At 36.2% G+C, this 16,279-nt stretch overlaps 1 protein-coding gene across 1 annotated transcript in view; it reads right to left on the reverse strand.

Moving 5' to 3' along the window:
• Positions 1-1,197: 1,197 nt before the first annotated feature.
• LOC134846599 (FRAS1-related extracellular matrix protein 2-like) overlaps positions 1,198-16,279 on the reverse strand; it is a 69,369-nt gene continuing 54,287 nt past the window's right edge. Inside the window, exons 12-27 of the mRNA XM_063863984.1 lie at positions 15,752-16,012; positions 10,227-10,400; positions 9,310-9,534; positions 8,837-8,994; positions 8,298-8,493; positions 7,892-8,068; positions 7,346-7,494; positions 6,733-6,996; positions 6,383-6,524; positions 5,967-6,095; positions 5,074-5,609; positions 4,639-4,882; positions 4,154-4,368; positions 3,281-3,536; positions 2,752-2,927; positions 1,198-2,473 (exon numbers count right to left, since the gene is read on the reverse strand). Of these exons, the coding sequence (XP_063720054.1) occupies positions 1,601-2,473; positions 2,752-2,927; positions 3,281-3,536; positions 4,154-4,368; positions 4,639-4,882; positions 5,074-5,609; positions 5,967-6,095; positions 6,383-6,524; positions 6,733-6,996; positions 7,346-7,494; positions 7,892-8,068; positions 8,298-8,493; positions 8,837-8,994; positions 9,310-9,534; positions 10,227-10,400; positions 15,752-16,012 (4,175 nt within the window). The 3' untranslated portion in view covers positions 1,198-1,600. The remainder of the gene's footprint in view (positions 2,474-2,751; positions 2,928-3,280; positions 3,537-4,153; positions 4,369-4,638; positions 4,883-5,073; positions 5,610-5,966; positions 6,096-6,382; positions 6,525-6,732; positions 6,997-7,345; positions 7,495-7,891; positions 8,069-8,297; positions 8,494-8,836; positions 8,995-9,309; positions 9,535-10,226; positions 10,401-15,751; positions 16,013-16,279) is intronic.

Below are 16,279 nucleotides of genomic sequence, written 5' to 3' on the forward strand. Positions count from 1 at the left end.
AAGTTCGTTTGCCTGAGAGCTGATCTGAGTGAAAGCCTAAAAAACTGATACATTTAACAGTAAGATCAAAAAAATTTAGTTAAGAAAACAAAAAGAAAACTAACAGCAAAGCCAAACATCACAGGATGTTTTTCTTGGAAAAAAAGTTTAGTTTCTGATTACGGTTCTTTTCCAGTTTCCCAATTCCTCCAATAAATGCAAAATACAAAATTTTAAGGTTTTTTTCTTCGTTACGAGCGTATCTGAACAAAAACGTTTTAAAAAAAAATTCAATTCTATGAATAAAAAAAACATTCATCAAAAAAATTAATCGAAAACTATCCAAAAATTTTAGAAAAAATCGAAACTTTTTTTTCTTCATTTTTTTTCAATTTTTAGTAATTTTTTTTGAGATTATATCATTTTGAAAAATTCGCTAAAAAGCTTCAAAGACTATTTTTACGTCTTTTCTAAATTGTAGGCCTGCTCGCTCGCTGTATTTGCTCGAAACTAAACCAAAAATTAGAGAAATTAAGCGCGAAGACTTTTCTTGAAATTCGTTGAATATAGTTCTAAACTCAAACAAAGTTCAAAGTTTTTGAAAAAAATTTAAATGATTTTCAATCGGCAAAAGCTTTAATATGCTATATCTTTCCTTCCGACGTTTAATTCGGTTATTTGTTGTTGTTTAATTTTGCGTGGAAACCGAAAACAAAGAAAAACAAAAGCTAGTACGCCCCAGATTACAAAGTTTCAGTGGTCGGAACAAAATCAAGGTCCAGCCGAGACTCAGACCCCAACAATAAGAATCTGACAGGTTTATTTACACAAAAAAATCTCTGATTACGGCTCTCTTTCAGTTTCCTATCCGCTGCAAAAACCACAACATATGAATATTCAAAAGTTTTTTATACGTTGGCAATTTACACGCAAAAAAATTGTAAATATTGTTCTTTCGTTCAGGTTTTATTGCAGCTTTTAGCATCCCAAGTCGTTTTAAATAAACGTAAGGGCAGATCTGGGGGCTCATCTGTTTTTTATTAACTAGCGTGCAACTTCTACCTCCGGTGCTTCAAACAGATTGATGAACATGAACACTGCTTTTGTATAAAACACTGTTTTTATTCTTGAGCTAGTTAAAGCGCTATAAAAAAGTTCAACGCTTCAATGAAAATGAATTAACATATATATGAATTAGCATTTATTGCACATATCAGACTCGACAAATATGCTTTAGAAAAACATAAAATATCGGGCATTTGAACAACCCTAAAATCAAGTTGAAAAAACGCCAACAATTCTTCGCCGAATAAGAATTTAAGTGAATCGAAACATCGAAATGCGAATTTGGCATTGGCCTGCAAGCCAAAAATTAATTAAGAATTTTGAGATTTGATTTTCGAAGTGTGAAATTGGCAGCAAAGGTGAAAGTTTTAATAATTGAAATGTCGTTCATTTTAAGACGGTTTAAGATATAAATATACACAACAGAACTACGGAAATTTAACAAAGTTTAAATATAATAGCACCTGGTTTTTGACACAGAGAAAGTTTTTTTGCCAAAAAAGACTTCGTGTCAAAGTTTTGGAACTTTTCTGGAGGGATAGATTTTTAATGTTATTTAAGCACTAGTTTCCATGTATCCTCCTATTGTGCGGAAAACGCCATTATGATCAATATACTCTTCGCCCCCTGAAATAGTCGTAACTTGGGGTGAAAACATAACTTGACCTTTATGTGAGCGACCTTTCGTGGGTAAAGTGGCCGCCCGCATGGGGTCATTTTGTTTCAGTGCTGAAGTTACAGGTGGGAATGATGAAGGATATGATTCGCTTATTTGCACAGGTGTATATAACATAGTAGGCGGAGGAACCGTGTGTCCATTAAAACATTTGTCCTTATAATGAGCTGCACGTGATCTGTTTTTCTGACGTCGGGCTAACAAAATTGCAATAACAAGAGCTACAACGACTGATACAATAGCTAAAACACTGATGATCGGAACAATCGGAACTGCAACTTCGGCCATGTTTGTAGTCTGTCGGTTCTGGTCGGTTTTCTCTTTCGTCGGCTCAACGAACGGTACAAACGCAATAATGGTTCCTCTGTTTTTGTTGCCGATTGATGCTGCCTCTTTTGGAACTGAAGCCATAGTGTCAAAGTTAGACGAAGGGCTTTCTTGTCGAACGAATCGAGACAGAGTCGCATGTTGAGGCGAGTCGAAAGTCGTAGTGGGACCCCTATCGTCGGCAAATTCTGTGTAGTATTCTTTACCTAATTCGTCTGATTCACTTTTGGATTCGCGTCGATTCCTGAAGACCTCTTTGGATCTGTAGAATAAGACTTGGATGACCCAATGATTGTAAGACGAAGATTGGGATGAGTCTTCTAGGGGAGTGTTGAACAGAGGCATGGATGAGAATTGGACAGTGAGTCCATTGATCTGCACTTGGAACGGGTCCACAGTCTGGGCCATGACGTCATCGTCTGCGTCCTAAAAGCGACTCGTGATAAATTTTGTGTAAAATTTATATGCACTTTCGTTGCTCGCGTTCAAGAGATTTATGATTGTTTTCTTTAAAAAAACGAAACCAATGGATCGCTTCTGTGAGGTAATGTGGTCCAAAGGCTCAAAAACATATCAAGAATAAAAAAGAAAAAACATCTTTCTGCTTTGAAAACAATATTAAAAAAATTATACAAAATCTAGAGATCTCAAACTATCACCAAACAAAAAAGCAATTATTCGCACCAAGAGTATATTGAACTTACGTATAGCTTGTTCCTCTGCTGGATGAGTGCGCTGTCTATGAGACATCCGTACTCTCTAGCCTCTGGCTTGTACTGGGGTATGTATCCAGGCACCCCCTGACACAGATAGACTCTGTAGATTGACATCTGGAACTGGGATGGGTCCGGATTGGTCAGTGTCAGTCGCACAATTCCCCCTGCAAAATGAGTCAAATTGAGACGTCGTAAACTAACTTGACTTGAAGTTTTCTTCTTGAAAAACGGTTTTTTCGATAGCATTAATATGTATGCTCGTTTGTGGAAGAAACTGATATGTATCGAACATTTAGCTCTTCGAATTGAAAAGTAATCATTTTTATACCGGATATGCAGCGCTTGTTTAATGCCGTATATTCGATATAAAAAGTATACTCGTTGAAATCAGATTCAAACGATGCTTGCTTTAAATTTTAAATTTTACCGAGATTTGCATGGAATCGATCAACTTCGGGCATTTATTATTTGAGAACAAATTTAATTTTTTTTCAGGTAAAATTTGAACTCCACTGACCTTTGGTGACCCCTTGTGACTCCTTACTGCCCTTGAACTGAATACCCGACCCATAAGTATACTGCTGACTCATGGAACCCTGGACTGTCTGTTTGATCACATCTATTGTGAAGTCCACAGGGCGTGGCAGTCGACAGGGTGCATTGAACACGCCCATTTCCCGCTCACACGCAATGAGTCGCACTGTGTAGGGACCACTGAAGTCCCCACGGACTGTGAGGTCATCTTTGGATTGGAGCTCACCGGCTACCGGATTCTGAAACAGATTTGGTCAACGTTCAAATGTTTCAACTTATGATAAATTTGTAACTTGAAGGCGTTTGAAAAATTGAAGTAACGTTTTGCAGGCTGAAAACTAATTAAGAAACAACATCTCGTGGTTTTAAAGATCGTTTTTAAATATAGTAATTTAAAAGTTGTAACAGTCTATTTAGATCATTTTCTGACCAAATATGTTTACAACTAATGAATATCTGCAAAGACTTTTGATTGAAATTTTTTATCGAATAACAACTTCTATCCAGACGAAGAATTTCAGACATTTAAGAATTTCAGACATTTAAGAATATCAGACATTTTTTGAAGTTCAGCTCGTTTCAATGTACATCTATCTCTTTATTTAGTGTCCTTTTAATTAACCTGGAACAGAAGCGTTTGAAAACTGCTCATTTGGTCTAATGAGCTTCTCTCAGGGTTTAGACTTGGTTGTAAATTGTACAAAACTTTTTACTTTTCTGATTTTAAGCCTGAAAACATTTAAACTAATTAATTGTTGCTTCTGCGATTCGCAGAGGATCCAGGAAAGGCTATCACGCCTGTCTAAGTGTAGACTGTTTTTGTTAATTCACAATCATTACTAAAATTGTTACCCACCTGGTACGAGGCAATGACCTCCCAGTGTCTCTGCACACATGACCCCTGCTGGGTGGTCTTCAACTGCAGTCTGAGGTCGTTGTGTGGGTGGAACACTTGACTGGTAAGTGAGTTCATCTGCACCTCGTAACACCCACTGAACATGACCTCGCTGCTGAAGTACATGTGTAGACGCGACTCGTCGTCTAACACTATCTTTTTCATGTAGAGACGACCTGGATAAAAACAGTTCCGACTATTTAATTGTGCTTTCAGTTTTTATTGACTTTTTATTTGAGCTTTTATTGACTTTTCTTTTTTAAACAAAATGGTCGCGTTCATTTAAGCATAAAATTGGCAAAATTTTCAACAGATTTGTAATTAACTGAAATTTTCTGTACAATTATTGATAAAAACCATTTCAATTAACAGTTTGAAGCTTTTCATGTTAAGAAAAAGCTGCAAAGCAAATCAAGTGAACTATTAGAAAAATCATTGATTTGTACCTTTATAGGACGTGTCATCTAACGTGGGTATCCCAGAAGACCACTCGTTTCTGTATATCATGCCTTTGGTTGTGTAAGAGAACACCAACTTCTGACTGACATCTTTTTGGTCTGAGATCCACCCTAGACTATTTCCACTGCTCTTTCTGCTGTTACTCGTCTGGTAGTTGTTACTCATGTAGCGCATGAAGTTCACTCTCACGGGTACGATCAGTTCAACAAGGGACATGGTCGCCGAGGGGAGCTGAAAAATCAACCGGGCTCTATCTCTATCATAATTTTATGTATAATGGAACAAATAACAGTACATGAAACTTGATAAAAACAGCTCTTTACAAACACCAACATAATTCGCCTTTTTTGAGATACTCTGAAGCCCATTTTTGGACATTCTTGTCAAAAATCAAAATTACAGACAAGGAAAGAACTACTAACCGACTTCTGTTTAGTCTGAGTTGCCCCACATGCTTGAGTCAAGTCTGACAAGGAGAAGTAGCCGTCAAAAGACCACTCACACTGGGCAAGATTCAAGTTCTTATAAATCTGCACTGTCGTCGGACCCCTCAACGTCTCATTAAACTCATATCTACTACTCAGATACGCCTCTTCAGTAGGTCTAGGTTCGAATCCCACGTCGAGCGTAATGTCTTTTTTTGGTAGAAGAAACTTCAGGGTCGAACACATTAGTTCGGCTTTATTTTTGACCTCAGTGTCTTCCGTGTCAAAACTGTCAGAGTTGAAATTAGCAACTAATTGTGTCATAGGTAAGGTTGATACAATAGGTATAAGACCAAACATATGAGGAATGGTAGCTTTGACGTGGAATAAATTCGAGTAGCGTTTGTTGTCGTTGTAAGTGAAAAACACATCAGGCAATGGGGAGGAATAGAAGTCCTGGGATCTGCCTTGGGGCACACAGAGCGTGTCTTCATTGATGACAACATCAATCGGGCCGCTTTTTTCTGTTTTACCTGCAAAAAAAATGTTTTCTGCCATGTTTTGTTCAATATTCGGATTGTTAAATGTCTCTAAAAAGAGAGTTTTCCGGTGAAGAAATCAGATTCAAAGTGAATTGAGACCCTTGATTGAAATACTAAATTGAGCAAACAGTTAGCGCTTAAGTGAACTTGAGTTACAAACCTTCGAAATCTTGTAAAATACAAAATGATTTAACTAATTGCTGCAAACACCGAAAAAAAATCAGGAAGCAGAGACGACGATGAGCTTGTAATGTTTACTTTTATTAATATATTTGTAATGGATACTTATTAGCTGGAAAGAGGTAAGATATCTGTCTCAGGCGAAAAACGAACAACCCGTATATTTACCCATTTGTCCATTGTTGCCGACCGCAGTGGCGCTGCACTCTACTGTCTGACCCGGATACAGGTAGGCCGCATCCAGCACTGCCTTGCTTCCATCGCCCAAAATACCGCGGCTGGTATTCACATACCTTCCTGGACAATTTGAAAAACCATTTCTATCTAGGTTAAGTAAAGTCTAAGAAAAACTTATTGCTAAATGGTGGATTAAGCGTGATACGCAAATTTCACATGAAATGCTTTTTTTAAAAGTAAATTAAAAAACAATGAATTAGGAGGTTTACATTTTTCTATAAATAATATCTCTGATGGGCTCGCATCGGATTTAAGATTTTTCTGTGAACACAGCCCCGATTCAATACGAGTTTTCACTTGATCTAATCAAAACATAACCAAAAAAAAACATATATTTTTTTATTTACCCTTTTTTGTCCCCGAAAAAGAGTTGTCGTAGACTGTCCAATTGTAGACAGTGCGTGAGTTGTTCAGCAGTCGACACTTGTCCAGGTACCTGTTCTCGGTTGTGTTGTTGCTGAGGGAGAAGTCGTAGCGAGGGTCACAGCCCTGGACAAAAACAACCGATGATATTCAGAATGAACATCAGTATAATATTAATTTACTGGTTGAAAAAGACGTGAACAGACGTCATCAAATTTTAAATAGTGCTTCATTTTCTTCAAAAAAATCCTTTTAACAAGTAAACTTAAAGCTAACTTGCGAATCAAAAAAGCTAATAGGTGAAAATTTCACCAGAAGAAGAAACATTTCTCACCGTTAAACAGATGACTGGGAACCCCGCGTGGACTACGCTTAGCCGACTGCCCCCTCCCCCTCCGAGGGGATTTTTAGACGAGCTGCTCGATCGAGGGTAGTAGGCCGATGAAGAAGAAGACGACGAAGAAGAGGAGGAGGAGGAGGTCTGCTGGGGTCTGGGACTAGAGAGGTACTTGAGGGAGATGACTTTGGTCTGCTGGGGAAAACTGAGCACACTCTCATCATAAGCACGGTCTACAATGTCCACTTGCACTCGAGGAGTCTGGAAAAGTTTCAATTCAGTTTTTTAGATGGACAACATTGTTCTCTAACTGAAACTTCGCAAATGGATTTTCCATGATATTGACACTTTGTTTCGGAACAAATTTTTCAACCTATATTATTTAAAAAAACAATTTGACTTTTTTGTAATAGCTATAATTTGTAGTAAACTATAGTTGCTTAAAAGGTTCAGAAATTTTTTTTTTTTGAACATGAAATGGGAAAAAAATGATTGATGATTTGATTGCAGTGATTTGATGATCATCACGAGAGGATTGTTTAACCACCCTCTTTTAAACACAACTTGATTCTTTTAAATTTTTTGCTAATGACATATTGTGTGACCTTACCGTGACCTCTGGTGACTCTTTGGGCGTGGTGGAGTAGTCACTCATGAGCTTGAGGATGAGTTCGAAGTTCTTAACCAACTCCCACTCACTGTCCGGAAGCACCTCCAGTCGCAACTGCTTGCTTGTCTCGCCAGCACCGAAGATGAATACTAAAAACCAAAGGAGATGCATACAGACTAAAGAGTAACCTGGCAAGTTGACCAAACGACAAACTAAAAATCTATCTGAAAGTTTTGAAACCAAACAATATTGGTTTTTTTGCCGATATATAAAAAACAGATTTATCGAGATTTAGAACATCAAAAATTGAAAGATGACTAACAGTTCTAAAATACATAAGAATCTGTTTAAAAGTTGCGCAAAGTTACTCGTTTTTGTTCCGAAACGAGTCGGGAAGGAACAAAGTATAAAAAAAATTTTATCGCCAAACTTTAGATACATCAAGGAGACTATGGCGCTTATTTTTGCCTTTGAGACTATGGTGATTACTTTTCAGTTTTTTCTGTGACTACACAAAAGATTTTTAAAAACACAATTACAGCCTACCTTGATCCACTCTGACGTAGTCCAGGTCTGCTTTGGCACTGAGGTCGGCAGACATCACTCCCACCGATATCTGGGAGGACAGATCCCCACTCCTGTTCACTCTCAAGTCCAGGAAGTTCCTCCTGTTCTCAAACTCCTCCACTCGGTATCTCTCCTGTCCAAAGAACACTTTGGGACCTGAAAGCAAATCCAGAAATTGTTTAACAATTCAAAAATGAATGATTCATTGAAAAAATATATAGACAGATAATTTTTGTATGAAAAATATCAAAAATAAACCCAGAAACAACATATATTGGACAAAGAAAGGAATCGATATCTACTTTAGAGTACCTTAGAGAACCGAATATAATAAAGAACAGCCTAAATAATTGAAAATTTACAGCTATAAATGAAACTCAATTACGGTCATCGTCCGTGATAAGTACAGTAGCTCTCCCGATTGGTCCAATATTCACTGGAACCGGAGACCCTTTGGAAGCTCTGGGATCCTTGAGGATGGCAAAGAACTCCTTGGAGTCCTCGAATGTGGAATCATCGACTATCGGCACCTCACAGTACTTCAAGAACTCTCCTTTGGAGAACGAGATCTTCTGGGAAACCTGAAATTCAATTTTTTTATAGAGAAAATGTTTGAAATTAACCACACTCAATACAGCTTATGCCAAATTAATGACTCTTTTTTAAAAAATCGAAAATAATTTGAGGTCAAAACTTAAGAGGGCTCTGTCCAATTCTTCTCCGATTTGAAATGACTTGAGTAGACTAAACTTAAAGCAATGCAAACAAACTAGAGCATAAAGAAAAAAACGAAGCAATCAGCCGTAAAAGCAAGTAAAACAAATAATCATCTGATGAAATATAGGATCAAACAGAAGTCTTGCGTTTTGAAGTCATGTCGCTTGAAAAAGAAACAATGATTACATTGAGTTCAAATGCACTAACGTATTTGAACTCTGTGGGTGACTTGGCTGATCCGTCTGTGGCAGAGCAGACGACAGAAGTGTCCGCACCCAAATCTCCGCTTCTAATCACTCCTATCTGGATTATCCCGGCTGATTCAGACACCACATACTGAGAACTGTTGAAGCTCATGTGAGGTCCTATAAGCAGATATATTTTACTAGCCTTGTTTTAACATTATTAAAAGGTATCATGTACTTGACTTCTAGATATCAGAATTTGTCTTAAGGTAGTACTAAAGGGGATCGGGGGTGTATGATCAAGGGATCGAATCCCCAAAGGACGGGCATGAAAAATCATTTTAACATGACTTCAGAGCATCTGCTGTTTAACATCTTTGCAAGTTTTTCGATTCGAAACCTCGACAGCTATTTTTGACCACTGTTTAAAGCTTTTTAGTTGTAATAATTGTCCAATTAGTGTGTTCAGATTATCAGAAGCCTCGTTAAACTCACTGTCTAGACTGGAGTCATCCACCACCAGTAACTTAGTACTCTTCCGCTGATCCACTGCCGCATCCTCAGCAGAGGCCAACTTCAGTCTCAGTCCCTCTCCCCCCTCCAAAAGGGGCATCTGCTCCTCGTCGTCATCCAGGATGGTGAGGTAGAAGATACGCGAGATCTCGTCCGGACCGAACTCAACGCGGATGCCTTTGGGATCGAACTCGAAGTCCTCGCCAACTAAAAAAAATGTTTTAGATCATGTTTTAAAAGTTAGAGCCTAAAATAGTGTATCGTTTTTGCTTGATAAAAATTTCAAAGCCATCATATTTTTTTGGAAAAAATCATGCGATTACATGATATAAAAAGGGGTAGAAACAACCGAGTTCAAATTGTTTTAATGTTTATTTTTGCAACAGAAACTGCATAAACCTTAAAAACGAACGGTAGGGCGACAATTCGTAACAAGTGACAATTCGTAATGAGCGAGAATTCGTAACAAGGCATTGGCAATTAGAATACGCTTGCTCCGCTTCGCTTACATCCTTCACGAAGGGACTGGTGCGCATAAATTAGCGTTTGAGGCTTAAATTATAGTTTAGTATAATTATAACGAATTGTCGGTTCACGAAAACGAACAGAGCCGTGAGCCAAAAACATAAATTTTTTGCCTTAATTAGACTTATAATCCATTTTATTACTTATTCATCCCATGGCTTGAAAATTTCTTGATGTCGTTCGAATCACTGACTACAAAGGGTTCAATATGATATGTAACTCAACCTATTCTGATAATTACCTGTGAGATCTGATTTTTTTGCGGAAAAAAGTTTAAAAAATGTAATAAAAAACTTAAAAACACCCGAAGACAAGTTCGCCGTCCTCATTTAGAGCGTTCAAAACAATTACAATGCTATTTATTACATGCTCACCCCATGCCTTGTGATACTTTTGTTCTCCCTTGAGTGGCGTGTAGTCTGCGAGAGTGACCAGCACAGATGAGGTCTGGCTGGTGTCTGGTCCACTTCTGAACAACTCCACCCCCACACTGCCCACATTTTCCAACACCTTCAACTCCCCAGTGTCGGCAAAGCCAATCAGAGGCACTGCAGCACACACAACAAACATATTAATTAGGGATTAAATAACGAAGAACGAAGTCATAGAATTTGATAAAACAAAAAAGTTGCACGTTTTTTATCCCAATTTGAACAATAAACGTCAAAGTAGTCTCAAAATAAAACCCTTATAGTTTTGTGAAAACTGATCACAAAGATGCGTTCAAACGCCGATCTCAAAAACAGTCATGAGGCAAAAAAGTTCAGACCGTTTTTTTCACCCAATAGAGGATAGCCGGTTTCGTTGCAAGAAGCCCAGAACGATCCGACCAGAAAAAACTAGAACAAAACTTTCAAAAAAAACTCTTCAATTTCACAAATTCAGAAAACTATACGCACACAAATAAAGTAAGTAATTAGAGTGTTATAAACACGAGTAGAAAGTTAGTAAGTCAGGCATTATCGACAATAGTTATCGACAAAAAAGATTATCAATAAACAACAGCCAACACGCAATTGAAGGAGAGTCAAGAGTTTTTGAGAAAATTTAGGTTTTCCAATTTTGAAGTAAATTATATATGGCCTTAGAGTTTTTGTAAGATTAACAACAATTTATGATTGACACGTTTTTGATAGTTTTAACCCATTTTGAAAAAATTGGATCAATGGGTTATTTTTTGTTCCACTAATAATTCTTTAAATTAAATTCCGATCTCGAAACTAGAAGTCTTTCACGTCGTTTCTTACCATCTGCGCATTAGTATTTAGAGAGCGAATTTTGCCTACCTCTCAGCAAACTATCTTGAATTGAACTCAAAAAATGCATACATACTTGAAAGCTTTCATAGATGCATTAATATATATGAACGCAAGTGAGTAGTTATTAGAGCATTTCAAGATTTTTCGGAAAAAAAACAAACAAAAAAACCACAACAAGTTATATAAGAGTCGATCTTCACTTATTATTGACTCTTAAATTTGAAAAACATTTAAGACATGTTCTAGGTTTTTTCTACTTTTTGCACAATTATTTATTTTTAAGAAAACTTTTTTTGCCAAGACAGCGCTAAATGAAGCTTCCAAGACTAGTTTTCGTCAGTAAAATCAAAACTCTTTCCATGGTTGCAACGAAACAAGAAAAAACAGCAATTTAAAATTCTCTCAAAAGTTAATTCTCTGAAGTTATGTGTATTCAAGGTTTAAAAACTCAATAGAAACTCTCTCTCAGAACTCGCGTAAATAGAGAAAATGTTTTCCTTTTCTTCATTAAGATTCCTTAACATTTGAGTAGACCAACTATTTTTTCTTGTCCATCAAGTTTCATTATTATACTAGAAATGCTTGTTCGTCTTGTATAATTAAAAAAAATTGAATCAATCTACTCAATTTGCGTTTTTCTGTTCTCATTGAATCCCTGGAAGAAAAAAATCGCTATTCAACTTGGTATATCTATTGTGGAAAAAAATAAACGGGACAAATTTAGATTCATACATTTTCGTAATAAAATTTTAAAAATCTTTAACTTATGAAAGATCAAAAATCTATCGAAGATTGAATCAGGGCATTCTGAAAGTCCACGTTTTTTGTTTCTTCACTGGTAGTTTTCAAAATTAAAACCCATTTATGAAACAAATGAAAAAGAAAACGACTCGAAGAAAAAGTACTTCAATTTATATTTTTATGGTTTACGGTAACATAATTGCTCAATAAATACAAACCTCGATTTAGCTCCTCATAAAACTTACACATGTTATCATTTCAGAGCCACTGGATTTTCTCCAATTTTAAAGCATAAAACTTTAATCTAAGGAGCAAAGTAGACTGGCCAAAGATCATTTGAATAAACCCATTTGAATATCGCATTTTGTCACAATCAAGCTTTTTAATCCATCCTCTAACTGACAGGCCAAAATTAACCCAAGAACCTTCAGCTAGCTTGTCAAGAAACTGATTCAATTTTTCACAACTGCTTATAAAATAAACAGACACATAAATTTTGAGCCAGCAAGCGTGAATTAGCTCATAATTTTGAAACATTTCAAGCCGAAAACCAAATGTTCTGAGAAACGGGTCGGTCTGACTGTGTTTAGATCAAGGGATTAGCAGAAAAGATAATGCCTTGGTTGAAACTTTGACAAGCTTTCTAAGCCCGAAGTTGATTAAAATTGGGGTCAAAATGGGAAAGGATTAGTGGCGTGCAAACTTTTCAAAGACTGGGATTTTAGTTTAATACGAACAGCTAGAGTATGAAAAAAAGATTGACAAATTGGGTTAAAGAGGCACTTTGAAGCTTTTGAAAGTCGAGACATGATCTTGATATGACCCATTGTTTTTGATCCTTTAGCTATTTGCAAAAGTCTGATAATATTTTGACCATGCTTTTCAGGGGATGGACATAATTGAATAGCTTATAACACGAATTTCGATTGACATTGAACTAAGGTGCTATTTTGACATTGACTACAAGTTTTTCTCACTTTTGTTTATTGTATTTTTTTTTCGTGATACCGCCTGATTTTACATTTTTTAGCATCTGAATTTACAACTGACTTTCATATGTATTTTTCTTATTCTCGCTCAAGGCAATACAGTGCGCTTAGTTCTGAGAAATTGTTCATTTGTTGGCTAGCTCCTGGTTCATTTTACGCAAAAAACAACAGCACTGTTTTATTAATCTAAAAGCATCTCAAACTTTAGCAAAACAATTGCAAAAGGAGGTTATAAAGGAACTGCCGTTTGCTCTCATTTTTGTGTACCAGAAAATACCTGAAGGTCGATACGAATGATAACATGTTGTAACTTTTCAAATTAATTATTTATGGAATTTGAAACTTTTGATAAGATTGCAGGAAAGTCTAATCTATTTAAGGTATCAAGTTAGGAGGAGCTTTGCGAGTTCAACATACCTTGAAAAGAAAAAGAAAAAAATCGCTCTTTCGAATTCAATCTGCAACTTTCCGAGGTACCTTCGAATTACTTCCTCTAAGCATGTGGCTAGAAAACAGTTGATTAGTTTTTGAAAACAGTTGCATTTGTATTATTTAGGGCGGCATTGTTATGAGAACTAAAATCATTTCACGCAGACTGAATAAATTATCAGGAAGTTATTTCCTTTTCTCCCGCTGTTCTGGGAAAAGTTGTTCCCAAGAGAAAACTGTTGAACAAAAGCAATGTTGTTCATTTATTCACATGGCTTGACTTTTGTCTTTTTTGGAGAACTTTTCCGCGTCAAAGTTCATATTCTTTGATTATATAAATTGATAACAGACGGTAGATTTTGAACAAGACTCGTCTATTAATCAAAACCGGTATGCTCATATATCGGGGCAACGACCTGAATGTTCCGACCGCACCTTAATCGGTATCACTTAGTTGTTGGTGAAAAAAAAAATTGAACAATATCAAACACAAAAATGACAAGACAAGACCAAAAGAAATTGGGACAAAATCAAAAACAAAAATGACAAGACTTCCCGTATCAAGGCAAAGCCCTGAATGTTCCAATTGCCTTTTAAGGTCTATGGAGCAGTGTTTGCTTCAAAAAATGATGAATTTTTCAAAAACATGAAAAAAAATTTTAAAAATTTTTCTAGATGTTTTTAAATCATCCCCACACGCTATTTTAAGAACATCGTGATAGATTTAGCTCCTAGTAACTTAGCAATCATAACAAATAGCCTGCATCAACCAATTTGGAACAATTTCTAAGAGCGATTAAATCTCCGCTTACGCGGTAATAGTGCGAAATATATCAAGCATGAGTTGTCCCAAATTGGTAGTATTGGCAATCTTCAAACCCTCATAAGCTTACAAAAACATGGTACAAGTAAAAAATATTTTGAGTTCAAAACAACAATACCAACTGACTGATGAAAAAAATTTCGTCAAAATTTTGTAGTTACAAAATCGAAATTTGTCTAAAGAAATACGCCGAGCACAAATATTCCGTCACTTTCTTGGAAATAATACAACCGATTAGCTTCTCTCAAAAATAGATCGTTTTACGTTTTCAGCAATAAAAAAGTCTTAAGAGCGAGCATAAATTAACCCAGAACTTGGCCAATTGGCCTTTTTCAAGTTCCAGAACTTTTCAAAAAATTATCAAATGTAAGAAATCTTTTTAAATACAGAGAGTTGATATTTTGAATGGGTTATACATTTGATCGGCAAAAAACATTTATTTTGATTGTCGAAACTTGACTCAATAAAAACAAAACTAAAAATGTCAAACTTTATTTGCTAAAAATTCGGTCGAATTAATATGACCATTTGGTGTGCCTCAATTCAATTTTGAACGATTAGGACTGCGGAATAAAACTACTAACCGAGCAACTCTAACCGCATTTAGGTAAGTGGCAACCACACTCGCTTGACAATCCGCCATTCCGGGGTCGATCCAAACTTTTTTGTAGAATTAGTCTCAATGTAGAAAAAAAACTACCCCAAGCATGTATACTCCTCACTTTCTTCGAAAGTTGGAGCAACAAGACTTCCAGAAATATCAGGGCAAGACCCTGATTGTTCCGACTGAATTAATTAGTATCGAATATTTGTTGGTGAAGATACTATCAAAAACCGTAAGTTTTGGACAATATCAAACATCAATTGTCAAAATTTGAGTCGTACAAATGCGATTGTAAATGCGTCTGGTAAAGCGGGAGCGGGATAACTTGATACGCAAACATAATTCGCGTTACGTTTTCAACATGATGAAGAAAGTTTTCACAGCATGCAGAAATTAGTCCAGAGCATGGCCAAAGTAGCAATTTTCGAACCCTTAGACGTAAAAAAAATAGTAATTAATATATCTTTTTAAGTTTGAACTCAAGAAGTCAATTTCTTTAATGAGGTACTAGAAGTTTTTGGTGAAAACTTTTTTTTCGATTGCCGAGTATTGACTGAATTAAAAAACATCGAAGTATAAGTACTCCGCATTTCTAAGTATTCAAAAGTAGGAACAATAAAAAGAGACAAAACCACCTCCAAAAAACTACATTTATTCTTGTCTTTTGCTTAACTTTTCGTCTGGTATCAAAAGCCAACCTTAATTTCTAATAAGAACGGCTTGGATTCAATCTTGGTTTGGTGTACCGCATTATCATTTGTCTATCACAGTTAAAATCTTTTTTGCAGGGCGTAAAATTTCTCGGAACGCCTCTTGCAGGTCAATAAAGAATCCATTCTTTGGACATTTTTGATGATCTGAATATCTGATTGTTCATTGGTCGACCCAAAGGGTAATCGAAAACCTATTTTCAGATTTCCTTGAGCTCAACTTCGAAAAATGAACTTACACTTTAAAAACTCCACCCATAAGTGAAAATTTGCTTTAATTTTTTTTTTCATTTTAATCAGCAAATCACGAAAACTAAATTGTATGCTATTAGTAATTCACTTACAATCTTTCGAGTCAGGCAGAATTCTCACAAGACAGTCTTGACTCATCGAGTCAATAAAAGTCCCATCCTCCTTCGTAGCTAGGGTCACGTGAAACTCTTCAGGGGGGAGGGGTTCATAAAGTGAGTCATCGATGATCTGCACTTCACAGTAGGCCTGTTTCTGTCCACTTTTGAAAAGGACTTCTTGGGGCTGAGAGGGGTTGGGAAGTTTTTTGAAGTCACCAACTACACCGTTAGTGAGACTTTCTTCAACTGCCGTGTCTGGAAAACAAATTGACATCATGTGACTGATCCTATGTAGAGTTGCTAGCTTCATTTGAACCTATTTGTTTGTAAAGATTTTGATGCTAAATTTGTTATGAGGCTTGTGATTTTGCAGGAATTCAATTTATTTATTATTATTATTCTGTTTCAATAAAAAAAATTGTACGAAAAAAGAAAAATGTCACATTTGATAAAACTGGTTGCATTTTTTTTGTGTTTTACAGTCATAATTTGTACAGCTCAATAGTGAAAAAAAAATTATCT

The sequence above is a fragment of the Symsagittifera roscoffensis genome, chromosome 5 (genome assembly GCF_963678635.1).
Source record: "Symsagittifera roscoffensis chromosome 5, txSymRosc1.1, whole genome shotgun sequence".
In the NCBI taxonomy this organism is placed as follows: Eukaryota; Metazoa; Xenacoelomorpha; order Acoela; family Convolutidae; genus Symsagittifera; species Symsagittifera roscoffensis.